Source organism: Pan paniscus, chromosome 23 (assembly GCF_029289425.2).
Source record: "Pan paniscus chromosome 23, NHGRI_mPanPan1-v2.0_pri, whole genome shotgun sequence".
NCBI lineage: Eukaryota > Metazoa > Chordata > Mammalia > Primates > Hominidae > Pan > Pan paniscus.
This window is the reverse complement of record NC_085927.1, coordinates 40,149,562-40,175,875: the sequence shown is the minus strand read 5'-3', so window position 1 is coordinate 40,175,875 and position 26,314 is coordinate 40,149,562. Positions and strand designations below refer to the sequence as shown.

General features: G+C 44.6%; 1 protein-coding gene and 1 long non-coding RNA gene across 6 annotated transcripts in view; one reads left to right on the top strand and one right to left on the bottom strand.

Moving 5' to 3' along the window:
• Positions 1–756: 756 nt before the first annotated feature.
• On the top strand, positions 757–25,893 carry LOC134730143 (uncharacterized). The gene is made up of 3 exons (XR_010111813.1): positions 757–1,626; positions 16,416–16,513; positions 23,846–25,893. It is a non-coding gene; the product is annotated as an uncharacterized LOC134730143 (long non-coding RNA).
• Positions 16,861–26,314, bottom strand: part of HORMAD2 (HORMA domain containing 2) — a 115,275-nt gene continuing 105,821 nt past the window's right edge. For 4 of the 5 annotated variants that reach the window (XM_055105942.2, XM_055105940.2, XM_055105939.2 and 1 more), the window contains one exon: positions 16,878–18,407. In XM_055105942.2, the coding sequence (XP_054961917.1) occupies positions 18,405–18,407 (3 nt within the window). In that variant the 3' untranslated portion in view covers positions 16,878–18,404. Of the gene's footprint in view, positions 18,408–26,314 lie in introns of all 5 variants that reach the window. The other variant, XM_055105938.2, reaches the window with a different exon arrangement.

Genomic DNA, 26,314 nt, shown 5'->3' with positions numbered 1-26,314 from the left:
GTGATGTGGACCTCCTGAATCCACACGGTCCAGGCTGGCTCCTGCACTGAGCATTTCTTAAACACGATTTCTTTGCTCATTCTCCAGACCTTCCACAGTCAGCCAGAGTCTTGGGATGCCCATTTGCTAAAGAACTATTTATTTTGCATCTCCCCGGTGCCTGGCACCAAAATAAAAGATTCTGGGGCACTTGTGTCAGAGGGAATTCTCACGCAGGCTTGGTGCATGAGATAACTATGCTTCCCACAGGAAGGGAAAGAGATGAGAAGGTGACCTTATATCCACAGGGCAGAGCCCTAAGTGGGCAAGGAAGTTTCTGGATGGCGGGGTGGGCAGCACAGACTCTGGAAAGGTGGGAGGAAAAAGGAACCCGGATGGGGAGATTACAGGAACTGAGGCAGTGAGGCAGAACAATATGGTGTGTTCAGTGGGCAGTGAGGTGACACATTTAGGCAGCACGCAGCTCTTGGAGTTTGATTTCATTTTAAAGGAACCCCATTCCCCTAATTTCCATCATAGACCTAGTTTGTTTCCTCCCCCACACTGCTCATCTGTAATCACACACTCACTTTTCTTTTTTGAGACAGAGTCTCGCTCTGTCATCCAGGCTGGAGTGCAATGGCGCAATCTCGGCTCACTGCAACCTCCGCCTCTCGAGTTCAAGCGATTCTCCTGTCTCAGCCTCCTGAGTAGCTGGGATTACAGGTGCCCACCATCATGCCTGGCTAATTTTTGTATTTTTAGTAGAGACGGGGTTTCACCATATTGGCCAGGCTGGTCTCGAACTCCTAACCTTGTGATCCACCCGCCTTGGCCTCCCAAAGTGCTGGGATTACAGGCGTGAGCACACTCACTTTTTAATTATCTGAACCTCTCTCCAGAAGGGAAACTCCCTGGGGAAGGACTATCACCGTCTTCTTCACTACTGTCTACTCAGTGCCCAGACACAGCCCCGCACAGAGAAGACACCAGAAAAGATTGTCGGCCTGCACAAAGGCATCTGAGTAGGAGAGAGACAGAATCAAAGCAGTGTTTCAGGGCCTGGTGCAGTGGCTCACGCCTGTAATCCCAGTGCTTTGGGAGGCTGAGGCGGGAGGATCGCTTGAGTCCAGGAGTTGGAAGCTGCAGTGAGCTGTGAGCGTGCCACTGCACTCCAGCCTGGGTGACAGAACAAGACCCTGTCTCTAAAAGAAAAAAAAAACGAAAAACAAAAAAGCTGTGTTTCAGGATGGCATTTGGGTAAAGAGGTCAAACACTCTTTCTTTTAAGAGCCTGGGACATTTCTTTTTCTTCTTCTTGCTTCCTAATCAGTGGTTTCTTGCCCTTCATAGGAGCCCAGGGCACGGAGTGTCTGGGCCTGGAATGCGGACATGTGTGGGAGGGATGCGAAACTGTGCCGGCAGCCCCAAGAAAAGAATCAGTCTTTGTCCTCATCTTCACATGCACCTGTCGTCCCAAACCCTTGACAAACATTGTGTCATTCACCTTCCAAACCTCTCTGCGGATTCAGCCTGGGCGGGCGGGAGCACAGTGAGCCACATTCTCTGCATTCCCGCCTCCTGACAGCTCCTGGTACCACAGCCGCTGAGCTGGGATGTCCAAACATTCCAACTGACTCATCCGTGGGTGAGCAAGGCCGACACGAGGGGACGGGTGGAGGCTGCTGGGGCTCTGTCTCTGCCGAAGTCCCTAATTCAGAGAAGAAAGTGGGGCGGGGGGGATTGCCGGGATATGGGCCATTTCCCTTGAATGATGCTCGGGTGTCACTTGAGGTGCCAGGAAGTGGTGGCAGTTGCAGCACAGTGGCCCTGGTGGAAGCCTGGGCTCGGACCTCACATACCTAGATTTGAGTTCTGGCTCCATGGTCAGAACTTTGTAACTTCATCAAAACTCTCTGAGATTGGCCGGGCAGAGTGGCTCATGCCTGTAATCCCAGCACTGCAGGAGGATCACTTGAGCCCAGGAGTTTGAGACCAGCCTGGGCAACATAGTGAGACTTCATTTTTCCAAAAAGGAAAAATATTAGCTGGGGATGGTGGCATGCATTTGTAGTTCCAGCTCCTGGTAGGCTGAGGCGAGAGGATTGCTTGAGCCCAGGAGTTTGAGGCCACAGTGAGCTATGGTCGCACCACTGCACCCTAACCTGGAAAACAAAGCCAGACCCTATCTCTGAAAACAAAACAAACAAACAAACAAACAAAAAATAAAACAGGCCAGGCGCGGTGGCTCATGCCTGTAATCCCAGCACTTTGGGAGGCTGAGGCAGGTGGATCATGAGGTCAGGAGTTGGAGACCAGCCTGGCCAACATGGTGAAACCCCATCTCTAATACAAAATTAGCTGGGTGTGATGGCAGGTGCCTGTAGTCCCAGCTACTCGGGAGGCTGAGGCAAGGGAATCTCTTGAACCCAGGAGGCGGAGGTTGCAGTGAGCTGAGATCGTGCCATTGCACTCCAGCCTGGGTGACAGAGCAAGACTCGATCTCAAAAAACAAAACAAAACAAAAAACTCTCTGGGTCTCAGTGTCCTCATCTGTAAATGGAGGTGGGGGGTGGAAATAATGGCTCCTGTGCAGTGTAGTGGTCAGAATGAAGCAAGAAAATGTGAATACTGAGCACGCGAGAGTTGCTTAGCAATGACTTGTGTTAGGTTGTCACCCTTCTGATGCAATGACCTGAGACTCACTTCCGGGTGGGCAGGCGAGTGTGTCATCATCCCTTGCTTCGTCCCACAGGACAAAGGCTACAAAAGTATCTGGCGGGAATGTCCCTGCCCTGCTTTGGGATTTCGGGTAGGATTTCTCCATCAGGCTGGAGTGGGGCAGCGCTGAGCCTCCCGTGCACATTCAGTGACCTCATTCAGGGGATGAGACCAAACAGAACGGGCAGTGGCTTTTCCGGTCCTCACGCCACCCTCCAGATGGCTTATAACCAGATCCCTGCCAAATTCCTCTCCTCCCTCCCCCAAGACTCATCTGATGCCAAAGCGTTTCTCAAAAGGGGGAAACACAGTACTTTCGTCAGCACCTCATCACCTCACCGCTGGGTCACAAATGCCCCCGGCTCAGCCCTGCCTTCCAGCTGTCTTCCCAAGGGGATGTCTCTGAAGATTTTTCCCCAGCTCTGTGCTGGGGCTGTTGGGGAGCTGGACGTCCGGGAATGAGAGGAGGATATGGGACACAACGTGACCTTGGGCCAGTCACTGGCCTTCTCTGGTTCTCACTTTCCCCGTCTGCGAAACGAGGTAGCTGGCTGAGGTCATCCAGGCAGCAGTTTCCGGTCCCAGGGTGTTCTGGCTCCCTGACTGCGGGGAGAGCTGGGAAGATGAGTACTTGTCCCTGCTCAGCAGGAGAGCGCTGTGGTTAGGAAGCCAGTGGCTCTGGGTTCAAATTCTCGCCCGGTGCCCTTGCTGGCTCCGTGACCTTAGGTAACACACACACACCCTCTCTGAGCAGTTATTCTATCTGTAAAGTGGGTGCAATCATTGCCACCTCTGGAGTTGTTTTAAGGATTAAGAGGATCCACATGCAGAACTCAGCACAGTGTCTGACACTCGCAATATTATAATTAAATATTATAATTTCATTTCGCTCAACTGCCCGCCTCACAGAGAGAAACTGAGGCCCAGCAGCGGTTGCTGGGAAGAGGATTCAGACCACATTTCCATGTTTGAGCCGCCACCCCGGGCCGGCTCCAGGAGGAAGCTGCAATAACTCAGGGGAAAAGTCCCACGGCATCTGCTCCAGCTCCCTCAGGCGGCTCTCAGAGCTCGTGCCAAGAGATGGCTTGGCAGCTGCTCTCACTCCATGCCCATTAGCTTAGTTCCAGATGTTCTAGGCAGCAGCCTGGGGAGCTCTTTCAGGTTCTGTTTCTTTGGATCTACTTTCTTGTAGTTTCCCTTTCCTCTGCTTTTCCCCAACTGGCCCTGGCAGCTTTATAAATGAAAAACAACGTCTTTCCCATCACCTTCGAAATCACCCAACCACAGTTCCCTTCTCATTAGACCCCTGGAAATGCCTTGGCTAGACAGACTTCATGTAGGGACGGCCAGGACAGCCGGGACACCTTATCAAATGTGCTTCTGACCAGCAACCACATGAAAGGCCTAGAGTTTCACATTTGGATTTCATTAGTTCCCATCCCAGTGTGCCTGGGGCCCTGGAGAATGGTGGCCAGGGAGTTCTGGTGGTCCAGGGCAGCCGCCTGAAAGAGCTCTTTCCTGATCACCTACTATGTGTGGCCACTTCACCTCTGTCATCTTAGCCTTCTCAACTCCATGAAATAAGTGTTAACCACCTTTTTTGGATGAAAAACTAAGACTCAGGCTGTGAAACTTATTCATGGTCACCAAGCTACTGTGAGGACCACACTGATCCAATTCCAGGGTGCTGGCTCTTAGGTGATGGATGGATGGCAGGAACACTCCTCTGGGGCCCGTGGGTGACCTGGGGCTATGGGCCTTTGCTACCATCTGTCTGCCAAGCTGGGTGCCAGGCTGCGAGCTCCAAATGGAAACCAGACCCAGTCACTGGCCTCTCCTTGTCATGGAGGAGACAGTCAAATTAACTCTGGGAGAAGCATCAGCTCAAAAGGTGTTTGTGTATGAGAGGATGAGTGTTCACCCAAGTATAGGGCATGGGGGGTATGTAGGTGTGAGGACGTATGTGAGGATGCACATGTGTGTGTGCATGTGTGTGAGGGCACTATGACAATGTGTGCACACATACGCATGTGTGAAAATGCATGTATGTGTGTGCTTGTGTATGAGGGTAAACGTGTACATTAACCTATACGCATGGACATGTGTGAAGATGTAAGGTGCAGGTTCGTGTGTATACAGAGTGCACGTTTGTGTGTGAATGTGTGTATAAGGATGCATGCACGTGCACTTATAGCCGTGTGTGAGGGAGAACATGTGTGTTTTGTGTGAGAATGTGTGTGCGGACAGGTGCATTTGAGAATGTGTGAGAAGGTGGATTGTGTGCATACTCACATATAGGAGTGTGTTTATGTATGTGGGTATGTGTGCATATGCACGTATACATGTGTGAGGATGCATGTGTGGAAGGGTGAATGGATGTGTGCTGCTGTATGTGCACACATGTACTCATGTGTGCTTGGGTGAGGCTATGTGCACTTGTGCAGAGAAGCAGGGGAAGGATGGACAGTGCGGGCAGGAACCCCATGATCTCTTCCAGATGTTTTTCGAGACCTCCTTGGTGTTGAGTGCCAGGCATTTCCAAGCACCAATGACAGATTTTTTTTTTTTTGAGACAGAGTCTTGCTCTGTTGTCCAGGCTGGAGTGCAATGGTACAATCTTGGCTCACTGCAACCTCTGCCTCCTGGGTTCAAGCGATTCTCATGCCTCAGCCTCCTGAGTACCTGGGACTACAGGCATGCGCCACCAATCCCAGCTAATTTTTGTATATTTTGTAGATACAGGGTTTCGCCATGTAGGCCAGGCTGGTCACAAACTCCTGACCTCAAATGATCCACCCGCCTCGGCCTCCCAAAGTGCTGGGATTACAGGCGTAAGGCTGACAGATCTTTTAAATAGTGTATTTGTCTCCTCATATGGTCAAAAGGCAGCAAACAAGCATACAGGGGGTTCCTTTTTCTGAAAGACTGAACCTCCTCTCACCTGGAAGGTTGATCTTGGCCGTGTGCACCTCTGTAGGCCCAGCCTCCTAGGCCAGACCGTGCCCTGGGCCCAAGCTCCTTCTCCACCTCAGGGAGTGGCTCTCCCCTATCTCAGGGCAGATTAACTTCCTTGGCATCGGCTTTGTTTTGGCTCATTAAGGAGGAACAGCCGCTGAGAGTGGAGGCCTCTCCCTTCTACTCCTGGGTCTGGTTCGGCTGAAAACACTTGATTTAGAGCTTCTCGCTTTGCTTTCCTGGCTGCATGTCCCAGGCAGAAGGGGAAACACCTAGGGCCTGGGCTATTTTGTCTGCTGAGATTTGGGAGAAGAACTTGTTTTCCCAGCGAGGTGGCTCTGGCCCGAGCAGTTACTGTTTTGTTTGTTGAGCTTCGTTACTCAGGCTGGGTGGGGTAAGGCTGAGAAGGCTGTAATGGGAAGCAGGAGAGTGGAATCTGAGACTTGTGCAGATAAAACTTCACTGAGGGTCGGACATGCGTGATGGTGTGAAGGAGCTGACTTTTTTTGCATGTGGCCTGCCAGGGAAAGCCCTTGTGTTCATTTCAATCTTTTTTTTTTTTAAATCCATTCCTCCAATGTAAGCTGATAAATTAAAAAAAAAAATCCATTCCACTCAACTCCCACTCCTCACCCCAAACCCCCACTTTCATTTACATATTGCCTCTCAAAGGCCATAAAGACCATGATGCCTTAGCTAAGAAACAATTTGACCGACATGCCAACCCAGCCTGCCTGGACCCTGTCAGGGCCTGCTAGACTGCAAGCTTCCTGAGGGCAAGGCCTGTATCTCTCATATGCTTGTTATTGCCCTAACATCTGGCCTGGTGCCTGCTGCCTGGAGCATAACAGGCCTCGTACATATTTGTTAGATGAGCGAAGGATGAGGTAAGTTACTACTGCTTTAAGTTCACTGCCCTTAGTAAATGGCCTTAATCCAAAGATCCTTTGGATCTTGAGCCAAAATTATATTGAGCCAAAATCTACTTCCCTCCAATACAGATTATGTGTACCATGAAAGCCCCATATGCATGTGAAGATGGACATTATACTCTTCCAAAAGCCTGGATCCAAGCTGAACATAGTTCCCGTAGCATTTCTCATATCACGCAGATGCAAGATCCTTCACCGTGTGGCCACCTTTATCAGGACAAATGCTTTTTTTCAATGTACATCTTGAAATATGGTTCATGAGCTAGACCACAACTTCTAGATGTAGCCTCGTCAGAGACGAACACACTAGATGTTGCGGGATTGTGTCCCCCGGAAAGGTATGTTAAAGTCTTAACTCACCGGGCGCGGTGGCTCACGCCTGTAATCCCAGCACTTTAGGAGGCCGAGGTGGGTGGATCATGAGGTCAGGAGATCGAGACCATCCTGGCTAACACAGTGAAACCCCGTCTCTACTAAAAATACAAAAATTAGCCGGGCGAGGGGGTGGGCGCCTGTAGTCCCAGCTACTCGGGAGGCTGAGGCAGGAGAATGGTGTGAACCCCGGGGGGCGGAGCCTGCAGTGAGCTGAGATCGCGCCACTGCACTCCAGCCTGGGCAACAGCGAGACTCCATCTCGGAAAAAAAGAAAAAAAAAGGCTTAACTCTGGGTACCCGTGAATATAACCTTATTTGGAAATGCGGTCTTTGTAGATGTAATCAAGTCAAGATGAGGTTATACTGGAGGAGAGTAGGCCCTAAGTGCAATGGCTGATAGCTGTGTAAGGAGAGAGAGATTTGGAGATACACAGACACATGGGGAAGAAACCTTTGTGAAGACAGAGGTAGAGACTGGAGTGATGGGCCTGCGTGCCAAGAATCACCAAGGATTGTCAGCAACCACTAGAAGCTAGGAGAGGCATGGAACAGATTCTCCCTCAGAGCCTCTAGAAGGAGCCAACCCAGCTGACACCTTGATTTCAGATTTCCAGCCTTCAGAACTGTAAAAGAATACATTTCTGGCCAGGCGTGGTGGCTCAAACCTATAATCCCAGCACTTTGGGAGGCCGAGGTGGGCGGATCACCTGAGGTCAGGAGTTCGAGATCAGCCTGGTCAACGTGGTAAAACCTTGTCTCTACTAAAAATACAAAAATTAGCCAGGCATGGTGGCGGGCACCTGTAGTCCCAGCTACCCGAGAGGCTGAAGCAGGAGAATCGCTTGAACCCAGGAGGCAGAGGTTGCAGTGAGCCAAGATCGAGCCACTGCACTCCAGCCTGGCTGACAGAGCCAGACTCCGTCTCAAAATAACAATAATAATAATAATAATAATACATTTCTGTTGTTTTTAAGCCACTCAGTTTGTGGTACTTTACGACAGCAGTCCTAGGGCACTAATATGTTGGACCACTACCCCCCTTGATCAATATAAAATATTATTCTTTGCAATCACGTGGTTGTACCCTTAAAAAATTTAAAGAAACCAGATAGAAACTACTGAAATTAATAAAATGATTTAGAAAAATGGCTGGACACAAGATAAACACCCCAAAATCAAGGCATTCATCTTTACCAGTAAGCTATTGAGAACCATAATTCCAATATCCTATTCACAGTAGCACCCAAAGCCATAAATCACATAGCAGTAAACCTATGTGGGATCTTGATAAAGAACACTACACAATTTTACTTAGAAATTTTAAAGGTGATTTGAATAATACAGCCGTTGTTACATGGGAAAATTCAATTTAAAAAATTTGTTTAGTCCCAAATTAACTTGCTGATTCATTATGATTCCAATAAAAACCCCAGTGAGATTCACTGATTTTTTTTTTTAAAAGAAAATTCATGACTGGGCATGGTGGCTGACGCCTATAATCTCAACACTTTGGGAGGCCTAGGCGGGTGGATCTCTTGGGGTCAGGAGTTTGAGACCAGCCTGGCTGACATGGTGAAACCCCATCTTTACTAAAAATATAAAAATTAGCCAGGCATGGTAGCAGTCTCCTGTAATTCCAGCTACTCGGGAGGCTGAGGCAGGAGTATCACTTGAACCCAGGAGGCAGAGGTTGCCATGAGCCGAGGTCGTGTCACTAGACTAAAATTTTTTTTGCATTTTTAGTAGAGACAGGGTTTTGCCATGTTGGCCAGGCTGGTCTCGAACTCCTGGCCTCGAGTGATCCACCCACCTCAGCCTCTCCAAGTGCTGAGATTACAGGCATAAGCCACGTGCCTGGGCCATCCTTGACTCGTCATCATCACTGATGAAGCTGTGTGTGGAAAACAATGGTGATGGGAATTCAACCTTAGACTAATTTAAAAAAAAAAAGAAAGAAAAAGAAATTCATGTCTCATGAATGAGAGAAAATAACAAAATCCTGAAAAGGAAGGGTGAGATGGGGTTGGGAAAGGTCCATCCAACGAGATATTAGAACATATTAACTCAAGAGTATAAAACAGAAAAACACCATAAACAGGCAGATGCTAGTTGACGTCTGTTACCTCCTTCCAGAAGCAAGCTCAGAGTGAGGCAAGATGGCCAAGATAGGACCCAGAGAAGACAAAACAGCAAATGTTGAGAATCTGGGGCACTTAGGTGCTTACACAGACTAAAAAACTAAAGAGAATCTCCTTGTTCACCATTTATCATTAGCAGCACAGAACATCATTTCTACCCAGAGAGATCCTGGCTTAAAACCCCATCAACCAAATTGCTTTTGGGGTGGAAAGGAAGCCCCTCCACCTTATTTCTGCAATGACATGAAAAGCTGTTCTCAGGGAGGAGAAAGAAAGGGGGAGAGGCAGGAAAGATAGCATGCTTGTGCATATCTACTGATCACGCCTGCGTTTCTTTGGCTAGTTCTGCCACTTGCTGCATTCTCTGAGAGGGGGTTTGGTAATCACCAGGACAACTTTTTCTCAGTCCAGTCATTTGAATTTCCAGAACCAAATTAGGTTGGGGAAACCCCCTGAATTTGCAGACTCAATATTCTCTGTTTCATCAGAAGTTTGCTGAGCACCTGTGGTGTGCCAAGCTCTGTGCCAGCCCCCAAAGGTTCCTGAGGGTTCCCAATACACAGTTATTTGTGCCTTCAACAGGACGGATTTGCACCAGCCTTGTACGAAGCTGGTACACAGACCTGCTGAGGAAGGCGCCAGCCAAGCAGTCATGTGCCACTGAATGCAGCTTGGTTTTCTCTCACCTCATTACATGAGAATGACCAGATTGTTTATAAATACAATTATTTTTATTGAGTAGGAAGTAATTTAAAATGTGACTTATACCTGAGGCCATTTTAGGAAGAACTTTTTTGCTATGGTATAGTCACAGGGAGGCCAGATCCCAGATGCTGAAGTGTGGGGTGAAGCGAGGATGAGGACCAGGGAGATGAGAGAATCACCAGTGCCCAAGTGAGAGGATATTGTGCAAGGAGCTGGCAAATGTGGCTCAATTTTACAGAGCAGTGGAGGGAGAAGACTGCATTAGGGGCTGGCCTAGTTCAGTGGATGGTGACCTGGACACACATTATAATCAGCTGGAGAGCTTTAAAAAAAAAAGATCTGTGCTCAGATCCCAGGCCAGCCCAGTTAAATCCGAACCTCTGGGGGAGACACTCAGGCATTCAGGTATCTGTGTGTTGTGGATGAATCTCTACAGGTGACTGTAATGTGAAAGCAGCTCTGAGAACAGAGCTCTGGCCACAAGCAAGGCTGCTACTTCTTGCTTAGTTATACCTGACCTGGTGCAAATAAAATCACAATCACACACTTACATGCGTATACACATATACACGTGTGTAAAACTCTGGTTAATGTTGCAATTTTAAACAAATAAATCTTTAGCATATTTACTGTCAGGGATCATCCTTGACTCTTCCTATTTTTTTGAGACAGAGCAAGTGTCGCCCAGGCTGGGGTGCAGTGGCTCGATCTCGGCTCACTGCAACCTTCGCCTCCCGGGTTCAAGTGATTCTCCTGCCTCAGCTTCTGGAGTAGCTGGGATTACCAGTGTGCACCACATGCCCAGCTAAATTTTTTTTTTAAATATATTTTTAGTAGAGACAGATTTTACCATGTTGCCTAGGCTGGTCTTGAACTCCTGATCTCAAGTGATCCACCCACCTTGGCCTCCCAAAGTTATGGGATTACAGACCTGAGCCACCTGCCCAGCCCATCCTTGACTCTTCATCATTGTTGATGAAGCTGTGTGTGGAAGGCAATGGTGATGGGAATTCAACCTTAGACTAATCTCTAGGTCTACATGCGCAGTGGTTGACTTGATTTTTTTTTTTAACTCATTATTGGTATCTTTTCAGATGTGTAGGAAAAAAGATTCTGGATATACAAACCAAATAAACTAGGGCTTCCTCATCTTACTGAGTTAGTGTCTCTGTCATTTCCCTCGTTGTTGTCCATAACTGGTTTCCTTTGACTAAAGTAATTGTATCTGAGATTATTCTCCCTTTGAAGATCTCTCAGCCAATCTTGTTGCTGAGGGCATCAGAAGAATATTGAGAGGGTTATACTTGTGCCTTTTTTAAAGGGTTTGCCTACAGAGTGTGGTGTGAGATGTGGGGGAGCCCACAAGGATTTTTCTAGAAGTTTCTATCCTCAGAGATTTGCTCTAACAGAGGGTAGGGTCACGGTTCTGAATTAGGCATCTTCTTGCTGATGCTGGTTAGTCTGATACATTTGGACTTCAGAGTCCTATCCTTATGCCACAAATGTGGGCTAGTCACCCACTTTTTCCTTGTGATATATCCCAAAGAAGAAAAGCATCATAAGATTTAGAGATGGGGCTTCCCTCTCTGTGATTAAAAAAAAAACCTAGGTCCAGTTCAGAATGAAGAAACTGAAAAGAGAAAATCCAACCCTTTTCACATCCAACCCCACCCTGTCCCTGGGTGGCCCTTACTTAACCCATCACCCAGCACTCCCTCTAGGGAAAAGCCTGCCCAAAAACTTTGGTCCTAAGAAAAGCCTTACCCTAATAAAGAAACTCGGAGGCTGCTGCTGGGCTGCAGCTGCTTTTATGGAAGGAGCTAGACCAGAAGCTAGACTAGGGCCAACAAGTCAGGCCTCTGTAACAATCTTCCAAGGAGGTAAGGCGGGGAGAAAAAGGATTCCTCATTTACATTGAGAGTAAACTTCCTGTCCTATTAAACAATGAGGCATTCAAAATCCGCCTGAGTAAAAGTCCCCTGATGCAATGAGAGGGTGAGCAATTTCATGTCAGGCTGTTGTTATGGGATTTATACATGTCCTAGCTAGGGCTTGAGGTGAAAGTCAGAGCCAAAAACAATAGCCCTAAACCCCACATGCACAGAAACCTCATTCCAGTGGAGTTTCCTTAAGAGAGCACAGCAGACTTTTCACAAACAAAGTGACTTCAAAGGTAGACTTGCATCACTGCCTCCTCCACTTGACACTTCCCTTCAGCCCAGACCTGGCCCCTCTGTTTCTTGGTTTAATTTATGAGGTTCTCACACACATTGCAAAGCAATTATCTGAGCTGCTGGCCAACAGGAAGGTAATTGTAACTGAGTACTTCCTTTGTCAAACGCTGACGCTGGCCACCGCAATGGTGATGACGCTGGCCATGGCAATGGTGATAGGAGGCGTGCTGGCAGCTCAGCACCCAGTGACAGGATACCTCTGTTTCTCCCCCACCCCCAACACAATGCTGTCTGACTGAATTCTCCAGGGAGGAGGAAGCCAGTGGGTTGGAGGAATGGGGGAATTTTCTTACATCACTTGACGTGCTTGCTTTCACTCGCAAAATCCTGAGTCATGACTGAAGCTGTATTGCCTCAAGTCTCCAGCTGAAACCAGGGGTTATAGGTTTGGAAACCTGATTCCATCGGCTGCCTCTTGTCCAATCATCAGACGAAATGTGTATTATTTCAGTTGATCCTCTTCAAGTTAAAGTGCCTTTGGATTGAGGGGATTACGTGAGGGAAGTGGCTCTGTAGTGGCTTAGTAAGCCGATGCCATGCGAGTGAACAATATTTGACATTCGGTGAGTTTACAGAAAGGGCAGTCTCTCTGTTTGTTTAAACCAAGATTAAGTGAAAGGAAAAGTTTTTCTTTCCCATCCCAAGACAAATGTGAAACACATGTTTTCCCTTTTGACTTTGTAAGTACAAGGCTCAAACAGTTCTCCCCACCCCCTTCGGCCATGAGTTTTTAAGGATTGCAGAATGTTTCCTCTCTTTGGTGGCCAAAGCCAATATGAGCCTTTATATTTCCAGACAGTGGAGCTGATGATGATAGCCTAGTTGGTTCCAGGTAATCATGTAGGTTGTTTCTGGGCCTACCATTTTATGGGTAGATAGGATGGTAAGATGTAGTACAAGGAATCCCAGGCCTGAGTTCACTAAGCCTCAGTTTCCTCATCTACAAAATGAGATTGGTTGAACCTTAAATATCTCAGGTAATTTCTATCTTCAGAAAGGATGTTCATTCAGGTTGGTTTTTCTGGTATGTGGGGGACATTCCTAGTTGAGGTATCCTTTGCATGGGCACAAGGCAGTGTGCAGGCCTGAGGGTTGGGAGACCTCAGTCAAAGAGCCTGCCCTGCCATTGACTCACTGTGACCTTGAACAACTCACTTCCCCTCTTTGTGAATCCTTCTTATCTGAGAGAGGAGGTTTGACAGTCTTGCCCCTGACATAGCGGTTCAGATATGAGACAAGCCTGAATGAGACTGGGATGTCAAGTACTTTGAGTTCCTTGAAATGAAAGGATCATTCATCTTGGAAGATAAATTGTTAAAAAATGCTAGCTCATAACTATTTTTTGGATTATCTCAAAAATAAAGTAAAGAAAATCAATGTTGTTTACTCTTGGTTTTCCTTTTTTTTTTTTTTTTTGAGACGGAGTCTCGCTCTGTCACCCAGGCTGGAGTGCAATGGCACAATCTCAGCTCACTGCAACCTTTTCCTTCCGGGTTCAAGCAATTCTCTTGCCTCAGCCTCCTGAGTAGCTGGGACTACAGGCACGTGCCACCATGCCTGGCTAATTTTTTTGTATTTTTAGTAGTGATGGGGTTTCACTGTGTTAGCCAGGATGGTCTCGATCTCCTGACCTCATAATCCACCCGCCTCGGCCTCCCAAAGTGCTGGGATTACAGGCGTGAGCCACTGTGCCTGGCCCACTCTTGGTTTTCTTTAAATTGCTACTGGTTCAGGGAATATAAGCACCCAATGACCAACACGGGCTATAAAAATCAGGACTTTTTCCACCCTGTGTTGGCCAAAGCAATGTTCCTAGCAGATTGCTTTGATCATGTTGCTACTCTGCTCAGAAACCTTCAAGATACTACTTGCCTCCAGGATACACTCCAAACTGACAGTCAGTTCCCCGTTGTGACCTGGCTTCACCTGCATTATATATCACCTCTTCTACATGAAATCCTAGAATTCACTAGCATTGCCACAATGATATTGGATCACCCCTGCAACATCTCATAAGTGGGTGGCCATTCTCTGGGTGCAGTGATAGGGAGAAGCCTCTGATACTCAAAGTAATCTGGCCTTTTTCTAATCACCCCTCATTGTTAGTTACTTCTTCCCATATTGAATGAGAATCTGCTTCATCACAAATCCCAACCAGCCATAGGTCCCACTGAGCTACCCCAATTCAGTTTCATTCCTCTTCTTCAATTTTTGAAGACAGTTATCATGTCACCCTGGAGAAATCTCTTTTCCAGACTAAACAACTGTAATGTCTTTAACAGATTTTTCATTGACTTGGTTTTCAGACTCCTAAATGTTGTTATTGTTACCTTTCCCTAGACATGCTTCAGATGGTCAATGTCTCTTTTAAAAACGTGAACCTTTGGACTAAATGCAACGCTCTAAATGTGGACTGGTTGGTGGCGCTAGTATCTCCTTTGTTTCTGTAATAGTTAGGTTAGGTAAGAGACATGACAATACTTCAGTGGCTTAAAGAATATAGAATCTTTTTTCTCTCAAGTAACCATCTTGAGAGTTGAGTGATGATGACTGAGATGAGTGATCCAAGCGGGCAAGGGGCTGTATTCTCTGCAGTCATTCAGTGACCAAGGCCCCTTCTGACTGGGGATCTGCTATTCCATGTGGTGTTCTGGTATAAGCTGGGTTACTACCAAGTCTCAGATGCATCCAGCAAGAAAAGGAAAGTGTGAAGGGTAGGGGGGGTTCACCCACCTCTTAAGGGCCCCAGCTGTCACAGAAGATCTTTTGTTAGCATTCCACTCATGAAAACTCAGTCCCATGGCCATGTTCAACTGCAAGGGAAGCTGGGAAATATACTACAGCCAGGTAGCCCTGTGTCAGAAGCCCCATCGCTATGGAAGGACAGGAGAATGGACATTGGCAGCCACAGTGGGGGCCAGCCTCATTGGTCTTTCAGTTCCAAAAACACATCAAGTTCCTTTCAGACTCAGGGCCTATGCACTCACTGTCCTGCTTGGAGTGTTTTGTCTCTCTGACTGTCCTTCCTCTTCATATGGCCTCAGCTCAAACACCACTTCCTCAGAGAGGCCTGCCCTGACCACTTCATGAAATGCAGGTCCCTTCTGACCCTTCCCCACTTTTATTTGTGCCCCTCCAGACCCCTTTCACAAGGTTTAATGATTTTATATGTTTACTTTTTCTGGTGTTTGTTTCTGTCCTCTACTAAACTGCAGGCTGTTTGTGGGAGGGACTCTTTCTGTCTTGGTCCCCAGTGTGTATTCACTGCCCAACCTCATACCTGACACATATTGGGGGACAAAATAAGGACTTGTTGAATTAAAGAACATAGTGACACGATATGTTTACTAAATATAGCCTTCTTTTGCCAAGTGCATTACACTGTTAGGTCATATTGTGGTAAACTAAAAGGCCTCGGTCTCTTTTCACATCAAGTGTGGTTAAGACATATTTCTCCATCTGCTTTTCGAGAAGTTGATTTTTTGACCCTAGATACAGTATTTTGCTTTTATAACTATTGTATTTCAGCTGCTTTTTTCAGTCTATCATTTTAGCCCCAAAAGATCTTTTTTGATATACCAATGAATACATTTATTTATCTCTTCCAGTTTCATATTATCTGGAACTCTGATAATGTATCCTGTGTGCCTGTATGTTTCCTTATGTCACTGGCAAACAATAATGAAGATGGAAAAACGAAATGGGCCAAACATCAAGCCCTGTTATAGTACGGAAACCATCCTCTATCCTGCCATTGATCCATCACCTCTGGGGATGAATGTTGACTTACACAGACCACAGCCCTACCAAGAATATCACAGAGCCTATGTCAGATACCTTGCTGCAAGGAGTGGCATAATGGAACTCAACACAGTTGAGTTCTACTCTTACACAGAACAATAAAACTTTACATTAGAAAAAGACCAAATTCCAGCCAATCACAAGAATCCCTTGGACAACATCCTCTAGTTTACCAGTCTAGTAACCTTATAAAAAACAGGAAGTGACTAGTTCTTAGTGCACCCATGCTTGACTCTTAGCAATTATTGTTTTCGCATAAGTGTTTGCAAACCCTTAATTCAAAATTTGTTCTGAAACTTTTCCAGGATTTCCTTTCTGGAAATCCTGCCACACTGGTCCATTTTCTATCACCAAACCCCCTTCAATCCTCACACCTCTGAGCAGTCACTCCTCTGTTCCTCTTAGTAGGAGATGCTCTTCCTGCCTGACTCTATATATACAAACCCTGACCTCCCCTCAAGATCCAGCTCAAAATTCACTCCCTCCTTGAAACTTTCCCTCACCAAGCTAGACCTCTCTCTCTGCTCTGAGGTATGCATTAAACTGTTGGTATTTGTTAACCCTATTCCTCTTCAGGGCTTATTGCTGCTGCATCAGATGGGCTGTCTGAACAGTTCAGGACTTCCTTTCATCGGACCCAGCCAGTGCCTTGCACAGAACCCATTCCCAAGAAGGTATGTACATTGAGTTGACCACTGACAATCAGCATCAACTTATGCTCAGGGCCTAGCCCCTCATTCAAACTTTGGCCAATGCTGTGCTCAAGGGCTAGATGGATGTGGTCTTCTAGTGTGTTTGGAAATAACAAAATTTTTTGGTTGTTGTTTTAAGTAAAAAATTATAAAGTCCCAAAGAAGCTGCAGAATTATTGGATTTTTTTTTTACATGATGGGAAACCAATCTGCTTAATATAAAATTCTGGAAAATCAAGGTGGGTATGGACAGATGATTAATCTACACCACAACATTTATACATCTTGAATGTTCCGGCAGCAAAGGAGACAAATCAAAATTCAGAGCTACAAGCAAAATATTTTTGGAAGTGTTTACTCGCCTTTCAGATGCATATTTAGATTTACAAAAGATTTCCAGTAGGGCTTCTTTAACTACTTGTGTAGATTTAAAACAATTTAGTTTCTATGTAACTTTGGAAGAATAAGTCAATGTAATAACGTGAAGTCCACCTGCACTGAAGTTCCCTTGGTAGCATCAGTATCTGGCAGAGCTACCAATGCCACATCATACCATATTGAGAGGAAAAAGTTAGCTCTATTAGATCATTGACTCTAATTCCTCCCAACTGCAAATAAAAACTTTGTACCCTGAAGGGGAGGGGACTGAGAAAGGAATGAGTCTCCCACTGCTGGAGCCCCCCACCTGCCACAGCACTCATAGAAGGAGCCCCCCCTCCTCTTCCCATCCTCCCAAGCCAGCCACCTCCTTCAGAAAGTTTCAGAGAGAAACTTTCTTTTCTATCAAAAAATGCTGATGACTCTATTTGCAAAATGTCTCATTATAAAAGCCTTCTCTGCTGCTTGCTTTCTGAGCTTTAATAAATCCTGGATTAGTATGAAAACCACCCAGGCACTGACTCTCCACATTTCCCGACGAGCTGTCTGGAGTTGGCTTCTTCTTCATGAGTAACTTCCCCAAACTTTTGGAAAATTGCCCAATGCCAGGAACTTAGGACCACCAGATCAACTTCTCAGAGCAGGGAAAGAAAAATCACCATAATGTCAGTCCTGAAAGCTGGCATTGGCCTCTCCTCCCTTGTTTCTCTCTCTTTCCTTGCTGGCCTTTCTTGCTCATAGCAATTCATGCATGTTCCCCCCACTTTTTTGACTAAAAATAGAATCTGGGTTCCCAGCTATCACCTTAAATGTACAACATGTGGGTTTTCAGTTGGCTATTAGCTTTGCTCTTTCTTGTAACTCCTCCACGATAGGACATTCAGAGCTCAGGAGGAAGCCTCTTTTCTAGTTATTTCCATTCAGTGCTTCACTCTCTTTAAATGTGTCCATCCAGATTTCTAGGAAATTGCAGTGCTACAGCTGTTCTCTCAAAAGGGCCACATTAAAGTTTCCAATCTCAACACTTTTGCTGGCTTGCATTTCATGTGAGCTCAGGGCCACTTTCACAGTTTCCAAAGTGTCTTTCTAGCCTCCACCTTTCCTTCCCTCATTTCCTTCTGCTTTTCTTTCCCTCTTGGGTGAGCCTCCATGAGAAGAGTGCTTCAACCTTACTGGAGCATGCTGCCCCTGTCACCCCCTTAGCAGGGGTTTGGCCGAGAGGCACAAACAGGTGCCAATGGGGACTTCATAGTGCCATCGAAAGTTACACCAGTAACTGCAAGAGATAACCGTGCTAGGGGTAGTGGCTGAAGCTGTAAGATGAAAGTAGTTGAGGGAATTCAATGCCCAGAAGACACATTCAGAAGCCAGCTGACTTGTAAACATGTCTTACCATCTGCAAGATGGTAAATGAAATGTACTTGAACTGCAGAGAAAATTTTGTGGTCTGGAGGCTGCTGCAGTAATCCAGGCAGGAGAAGATGGTGCCCTGAAATTACTTTAGGAGAGAAAGAGAGGGTTGAGGGGCGAGAAGGAATTCAGGTGATATGTATATAGCATTCCAAATTATTTCACTTGGTCCTCACTTGTAAAGAATGATTATCCCCATTTCACAGGTGAATCTCAGGGGGTGCTGAATTGCTCACCCAAGCCCACATGGCTAATAAGTGGTCCTGAGAGGATTGGGGTATTAGAATAGTATACCATTGCCAGCTAGTAGTCTCTTAGCACAAATTGGACCCCTAGTAGGACTTAGAGAGAGGAGACGTAGGGCAAGTGAGTTTAATTGTGGGAGAAAAGGTCCAAGCTCAAGTCATGAGTGGTTTTCCAAGACAGCAGGCCTGGGTGGGGTGTGGCCTCAGGGAGTCCTGGGAGATGGGAGGCATGGTGTGAGAGCACAGGAACAGCAGGCAGCAGGGTGTCAGGAGAGGAGCCCTGAAGACTCCTCTTTGGGTAGGGGGACACCAAAACCAAACGTTCACAGCTTAAGCTAACTGATCAGTATGTCTTGGAGAAAGACAGCTTTTGACTGAAATATAAGACACTATAGCTGAGCTGGGCAAGGAATGAAGGAGGAAGACTCAGGGCAAGGAGGGAGCAAGGCCATGGTACACATGCCATGTACGTGGTACAGGTGCACTCAGATCAGGTCCTCCATAAACTGTGAGATATGGGGCAGCCAACACAGGCTATGTACAATAGTCACTACCCACCCATCCCCCACCCCCAGGAGATAATGGTGAAACTTCAATGCAATTATATGCATCAGAAACCCTTTGTAAGTCCTCTGTAAGTGGTGAGCTCTAATATAACATATTAGGGTGAGTTGTAGTTACTACCTACTAAAGCCTTCTCTGCAGAAAGATTGCTAGTCTGCTCCTAGGTACTCACTGGTCCCCAGATCCTTCCTTGAAGGAGTCTCTTTGGAATCTGGATGAAGTGGTAACCTTCAACAGCTAATAGGCTGTTGGTTGGAAGGGCTTATTAGTTTCCTGTCCCAATGCCTTGTCATTCCCCCAAGACTAGAAGCGAAGACTCAGACAGAAAGAATTAGAACTAGTTTTCAAAACACTGGAAACAGAAAGAGATTTGACCTTAGTTTTAGGGTTAATGAAAAAAACTTTTTTTTTTTTTTTTGAGGCAGGCTCTTGCTGTGTCACTCAGGCATGATCACAGCTCACTGAAGCCTCGACCTCCTGGACTCAAGTGATCCTCCCACATCAGCTTCCTGAGTAGCTGTGACTACAGGCTAATTTTTGTATTTTTTGTAGAGATAGGGTTTCACCATGTTGCCCAGGCTGGTCTTGAACTTCTGGGCTCAAGCAATCTGCCCTCTTTGGCCTCCCAAAGTGCTGGGATTACAGGCATGAGCCACCGCACCCGGCCCAAATTTCATTTTTAAAATTTCGAACAGCAGCTGCCTGCAATGGTTACAAGGGGACCTAAGACCAGTGACTGTAGGAAGTGGGGAAAAAAGGTATTTTAAAGGAAAAAATAAGGAGGTGGGGTGAGTTTAGGGGCTCAAGTTAGTGAGTTTTGGTTTCCAAAAGAAGCCAACTTTGACTTAGCAATTAAGATACACCTGATTTTCTGGTAGCACAATTCAAGTTAGAACATTGGATAAGAAGTTTGAAAGAACAACTCAGTTGCATGAAAACTTCAGAAGATACTTATTGTGGAAATTTATGTACATACAAAAGTAATTCCCAGAGAGGGCCCTTTGAAAAAGTTGGCCCTTGGCCCTCCTCTTCACTTCCTCACCTGAAAATGGGTAAACAGCTCAGGGAAAGAGTGAGAATCAATGCAGCCATGTTTCTGATGATTCAATCATTTTTTTTTTCTCCAGAGATGGGGATTATTCTTTGACTTTCCCCTTTGAATATTGTTTTCTGTTTTTGTCTCTTTAATTAGAGATAGAAATTCAATTAACAAGGAGGAAAAAGAGAGAGTCTTTTCAAGCCAATTTCCTTGTGCTCCCAAGAGTTTTTGAGGTTAGGTCAGCACATATCTATGCTGTTTACCTCTTTGGCTGTTGACAGGATGGCATGTGACTTGGCCAAAAGCTGTAGCTGGCCATAGCAATGACCACTACTGTCTTGGCTTCAGAGATGCTTATTGTCTTGGCATATAACAACAGTTTTGTTTACCAGAAAAATGTTTTTTTTTAAAAAGTTATATTATTATATTTATTAGATTTTTGCAACACCTATCAAAGAAAGAGAAAGCAGCCATGCCAAGGTACAATTAGAGGTCACTGTGCTGTATCAAGCACTTTGGGTTTCCTGTTGACTAGCCTACATTTCTCTTTGCATTAAGACTCACAGCGGCTCCCCCACACCGCCCCCACTGCCCCTGCTACCTTGCCCCTAAGAAAACTGAACTTTATAAAGTGAACGTAAATGAAATGCTTTGAAGGAAAAAGTCACGGTATGTCTCTAGGAAACACTTTTTTCAGGTTGCTTAAAAGAAATTATATTTGGCCATTTTCAGGGCAGCTCTTTGGCTTGGGGAAATAATGCATCTGCTAAATCAGCAGTCCTCTACCCCACTCCATTCCACCAATCATAAGTGCTTCCAAACTTAGCTGGGCCAGTACTTAACACAGTAGACTAAGAAAATGATCTGAATGTTCAATCAAATCAGTTTCTTCTATGAGAGAATATTCACAAAGTATAGTTAATTGAAAAAAACGGAAAAAATACACACACACACACACACAAAGGAAATATACTAAAGTAAGGAGTGGGACTATGGGTCATTTTTTTCTTCTTTGTGCTTTTCTTATTTTGCCATAAGCAGGTATTATACTTATAGCAAAGCATGGTGGTTAAAAGCACAGACTTTGGAGTCAGACTGCCTGGTTCAAATCCTACCTTTACCACTTCCTGTGGTGACATTAAGCAAATTACTTAATTTCTCTGTGCCTCAGTTTCCATATCTGTAAAATGGGGATAAGGATTGTACCTATCTCAAAGGGTTGTTATGGGAATTAAAGAGTTAATATGTATGACATGGTTAGAACACATCTAGCATACAGTAAACCCTAAGTGTTAAATGAAGAAGGCATTAATTTTTAATTTAGTCAAAGTATGGTTAATTTTCTCTAGAATGCTACTTGCCATTCTACGACATTCACATTTTATTATATGTGTTGCTGAATAGAGGGCACATACATCCCAAAGCCAATGTTTGTCCTCAACTAACGTAGTTAGAGTGGATGCTTGACATTTGGTGGGTGTCGAAAATTCTTACTTCCCAGAGGCCATGACAAAATGCAGGGATTTCCCAAAGATATACGATGACCCCCCCACCCCCAACCCCTTCTTTGGTCGTAGATGAATTATGGCAAGCCTTATTGTCTCCTAAACCACAGGTTATACTATCACAATTTGATTAATGACGTTCACAGAACTGAAAGGATCCTTGACCTTTGGTAAATTATGCCCCCCTTGCCCAAGAGTTGATAGCCTTGGGTAAACCTATGTTCAGTGATACGTGCTCCACTTCCTCACGTAGGCCTGGGAGGTGCAGAGGGAAATGAGAACCAACTTTGTGGCAGACAGTCAAATAATTGTGAAATTGTTAATGGCTGATAGGAAAAGATGGAGGAGGTAATGATGAGGCAGAATTAGTTCTGAAAGATATTTTCCCATCAGTAAGAGGGTCTTCACACAAAAGCAAACCCACAGTTTAAAAAAACTCTAATATTGTGGAAAGTGAGAAACACTTTATGTTGTCTTGCAGAATAAAAAACTGAATGATTGAGCTATTTTTTCATTTTGTAATGAAAAATGTTATGTTGATGAGGTGTAGCCCAAAAGCTGGCAGAAATAAGTAAACGGAAAAAAAAAAAAAAAAAAGGACAGAAGGAGGGAGGGAGGAGGGGTCTCCTATCCAGAGGAGAGAAAACAAGATGGCACTGAAAATCATATAAAATCACCACTGATGCTGTTTCCTTTCAGCCAATAGAAAAATATTCTAGAAAAAGGAAACTCCAAATCTCTTGTTTACCCAGCTGTCTGTACAAAGTGAATTATTCATGATTAAATGTGAATAATAAACCTATGCAAATATTTGTTGTATTCTTGATTTTGAGGAGGTTGGGGGAGCAGCAGGAAGTCATTTTAAAGTGATTTAGTTAACTATCACCTTTAAAATTAAATCAAGAAAGAAAAAGATTTTTGATTGTTATTTATATATGCCTCCCCCCCCCAAGAAAAACACACAAGGTTGTTTTTTTCTTAGGAGGCTTATGTCCTATTGGAAATGACAGTTTAACGCTTTTCTCTTAGTATTATGACCTTTATATAATTTCCTTAGAAACTAATAATGAAAGCTCTTTTTTTTTTTTTTTTAAATTTTACTGGCTTTAGAGGGCTGAAAAGCTTACAGCAGAGGTTCTTCTATAAAGGGAAACCTTAACTGACAAGTTTCCAGGTACCTGCTGCTTACTGTAAACTCTTACCTATAAATTTCAGTTATAGGTTTTTGATAAAGGGAATATTACAATAATACTGATACCTGGCAGTTTTTAGCTGTTTATCTTTTTGGTTGCAGAATTGGTTTAACAGTTTCCACCAGAACTGTTAGACTAATGACTTTTAGCTAGAACTATGTTAGAGTTTATTTAGCTTATCCATTTTAAGAAGCACTTGAAATCTAAACAATAGTAAGTTATTGAAAGGTGGTTTATCGTCTTGTAAACTCTGTAACTTTTCTGCCTCTCTACACATTGTATCATCACCATAATCTCTTAAACAGTTCATAGCATGCAAATGATTGCTTTATATACTATAATCATAAATGAGTTTCATTAATAAAAACAGCTTCCCTGTGGGCCTCATTTTGAAGGCTGAGTTGTTTCTGACTAATGCCCAAGTTTCAGTTAAGCATAAACTAGGTTCCGATGAAGCTCGCTTTTGCTCGACAGTAACCCAAATGCCTGGAGGAGGGGCCAGAGAACTGGTCCAGGCTCTCCTGGTTCCTGGGATCAGGATCTCTCTAGAACCACTGATGATGAATGGGCTGGTCCCTCAAGGGAACCCTCCATTCCTCCTCTAAACTATCCCAGAGCCCAGGCAGAGGGATCACAGGTACTGTGCCAGATTTAGAGTAGACTGTCATAACCCACTGCTTCTATCTCCTGGTTGTTAAAAACCTTAGGTGGAAAGACAGGTTCACTATCCACATTTTGCAACTAAACAAATAGCGGAATAGAGAACTAAGAGACTTGTCCAGAAATAAAGGGAGAACCAAGATTAAGATTACAATCCAGACTTTGACTGTAATGAATATTCCATGTTACCCTGCCCTGCACCACTGTTCCATATCTACCTAGAAACCAATGAATTGGTGGTTTGCCAGTTGCCAGCACAATCCCTAGCACCACACTTAACCTGCTGTTATCTTTTTCTTCTGCTATTATCATTTCTGTAGATTTGCAGTGTGAAAATGAACCATACTGTGGAATAAGAGAGCAGAAAGTCATCTAATCTACTCCCCAGGCTTTAGGCAGCACGGTGTCAAAACCAACCTAGATTTCCAGAATAGATCGTTCTACCACCTCCTCTGGAATTTGAATGCCATCGAATGCAACCTGAGTCTATTTTCTTTTATTCTATGTTGACTGAGGACAACTATTCTCTTGTTTAAAAAAAACCAAAACATTAAAATAGCATTTTAAAGTTAATTGACAATGTTAATAAGTGGCAAACTTAGGCCTCAGATAGAAGATGATAAGTAACTTGAAATGTTTGGAAAAAGATGATCTATATTTAATAAAACTCCATCAGTGAGTGAAAAGTTTCATTATTAGCATTTTCACTGTCCTGTTTCTCATAGTCTACAGTTATATTAGCAAATTGCATTTCACTTTATGGAAACTTGTCTCCATTATGATTTAGTTCAATGGTTTCCTTCTCATACTATTTCAGCTAGGGCGTCATTTCATTATGCTGAGAAGTTTCTGAACATGTAATGTAATTAATTCCTTTAATAGACTCCTCTTTATGGAAGACCCATTAGTAGACATCACTGTGAATTAACATCTTAGTCCAGGAAAAAAGCTGTTTGGAGGCAACAGTGAAACAGCTAAATCTTTGTTGAGAGATGCGACCAGAGGATTTAACCGCATTCCTTGTGGTTTCAGAATGACATGCATATTCTGGGACCCACAGATAGGCAGAGATACTTGTCATTCTCAGTAATGCCCTGACCACACCAATTCTTTAACATACAGAGATAGTTCTAAATGTTATAATTTCTTAGAAGAAAACATCATGGGGTTGTGCACATTGAAGGCAGGGGAATGAAGTGAAATTCTGCCCACTGGCTAATGCCTATGAAGTAAGGCTACTGGCTTTCTTTTAACTGACAAGTTAAAAGTACACTTGAAGGCTTCTGGACAACTTCCTTCTATATCAACCTACTAAGGATTGGTCTTCCCTCTGAATCTCGTTGAATAGCAATGAACTCTTTCTGTGGGGGTCTGAATATTTTCTTATATTATTTTTACATATGGTCACTGGAAGCCGATTGTTCTGAGTTCAAAATTCTGACTTTGCTATGTACTAACTGTGTGACCTTCAGCAAGTGATTTAACTTCTCTGTATCTTAGATATCTTATCAGAAATTGAGATAAAAGCAGTACCTGCTTCAGTTGGTGAAGAGGATTAAATGAATGAGCACATGTAGGTGCTTAATGGAGTGTCTGGCCTGGAGTAAGTGCCACTGATGTTGACTGGTATTGTGATTAACTCTGCTGAGTGGAGGTCCCACCACGGGCATGCAGGCCTGTAACACGAAAGCTGAAAAACTCTGACAAAGCAGAGGAGTTGGTGCCTGGGCCTGGGGAGGGTGGGCTGGCGGCAAAGGGACACAAGGGAACTTCTGGGGTGACAGAAATACTCTATATAGTGGTTACCCCAGTGTAAGTTAAAAAACATTCAAACAATTCTTTCCCTGATTATCCCATTTAATATACTAGTCCAGGCTCTAATCGCCTTACATCTGTATTAATGCAATAGTCTCCTGGTTGATTTTTCTGTCCCTGAGCTCTTTCTTTTTTAATTCCTCCTTGGCATACCCATGCTCACTCCCATTTCTGGGGCTACTTCAATAATCATGCCTAGAACAGTATATGAGCCATTTGTTTAAAAGGGAGGGAAAGAAATAAATGTGCGTAAGCAAGTATGTTTGCTTGTTTATGCCTAAAATAGCTCTGGAAAGACATATGAGAAAGTGTTTATGTTAGTTCCCTATGGGGAAGGAAACTGGATGGCTGCGGGACTGGGTGGGAGGGAGGTTTTTCTTTATATATCCTTTTGTTCCTTTTGAATTTTAAATCATGTGAATGTATTACCTGATCAAAAATAAATAAATAAAAATAATAAAGCCCTACCGAGTTAATCTATTCATTCAACACATATTTTATTTTTGTTTATTTGTTTATTTTTTAAAGATGGAATCTTGCTGTGTTACCCAGGCTGGTCTCAAACTCCTGGGCTCAAGCAATCCTCCTGCCTCAGCCTCCTGAGTAGCTGGGACAACAGACACACACCACTGCACCCAGCTCATTCAACAAATATTTACTGGTTATCTATCACTTGTCAGGCACATAGCAGGGTTAGGGTGTCCACAGCCATGATTGTGTTTCATTGGCAGATCCTTCATAAACTGCACGTCACCAGCCCTGTCTGCTTGTTTAGCTTTAAAGCTTGCTTTTAGGAGATAGAAAGTCCACTGGTTAATCACAGTGGCCATGGCTGGCATCTGATTTAGGAAAAAACAAGGTCAGGGTCAATTATGCTACAAAGGACCTCCCTCCACATACTGAAAAGACGTAAAAAGCTGTAGTAGTGGCAAGGGTATCAGATGATACCTCATAACTAATGTTTATTGAACATT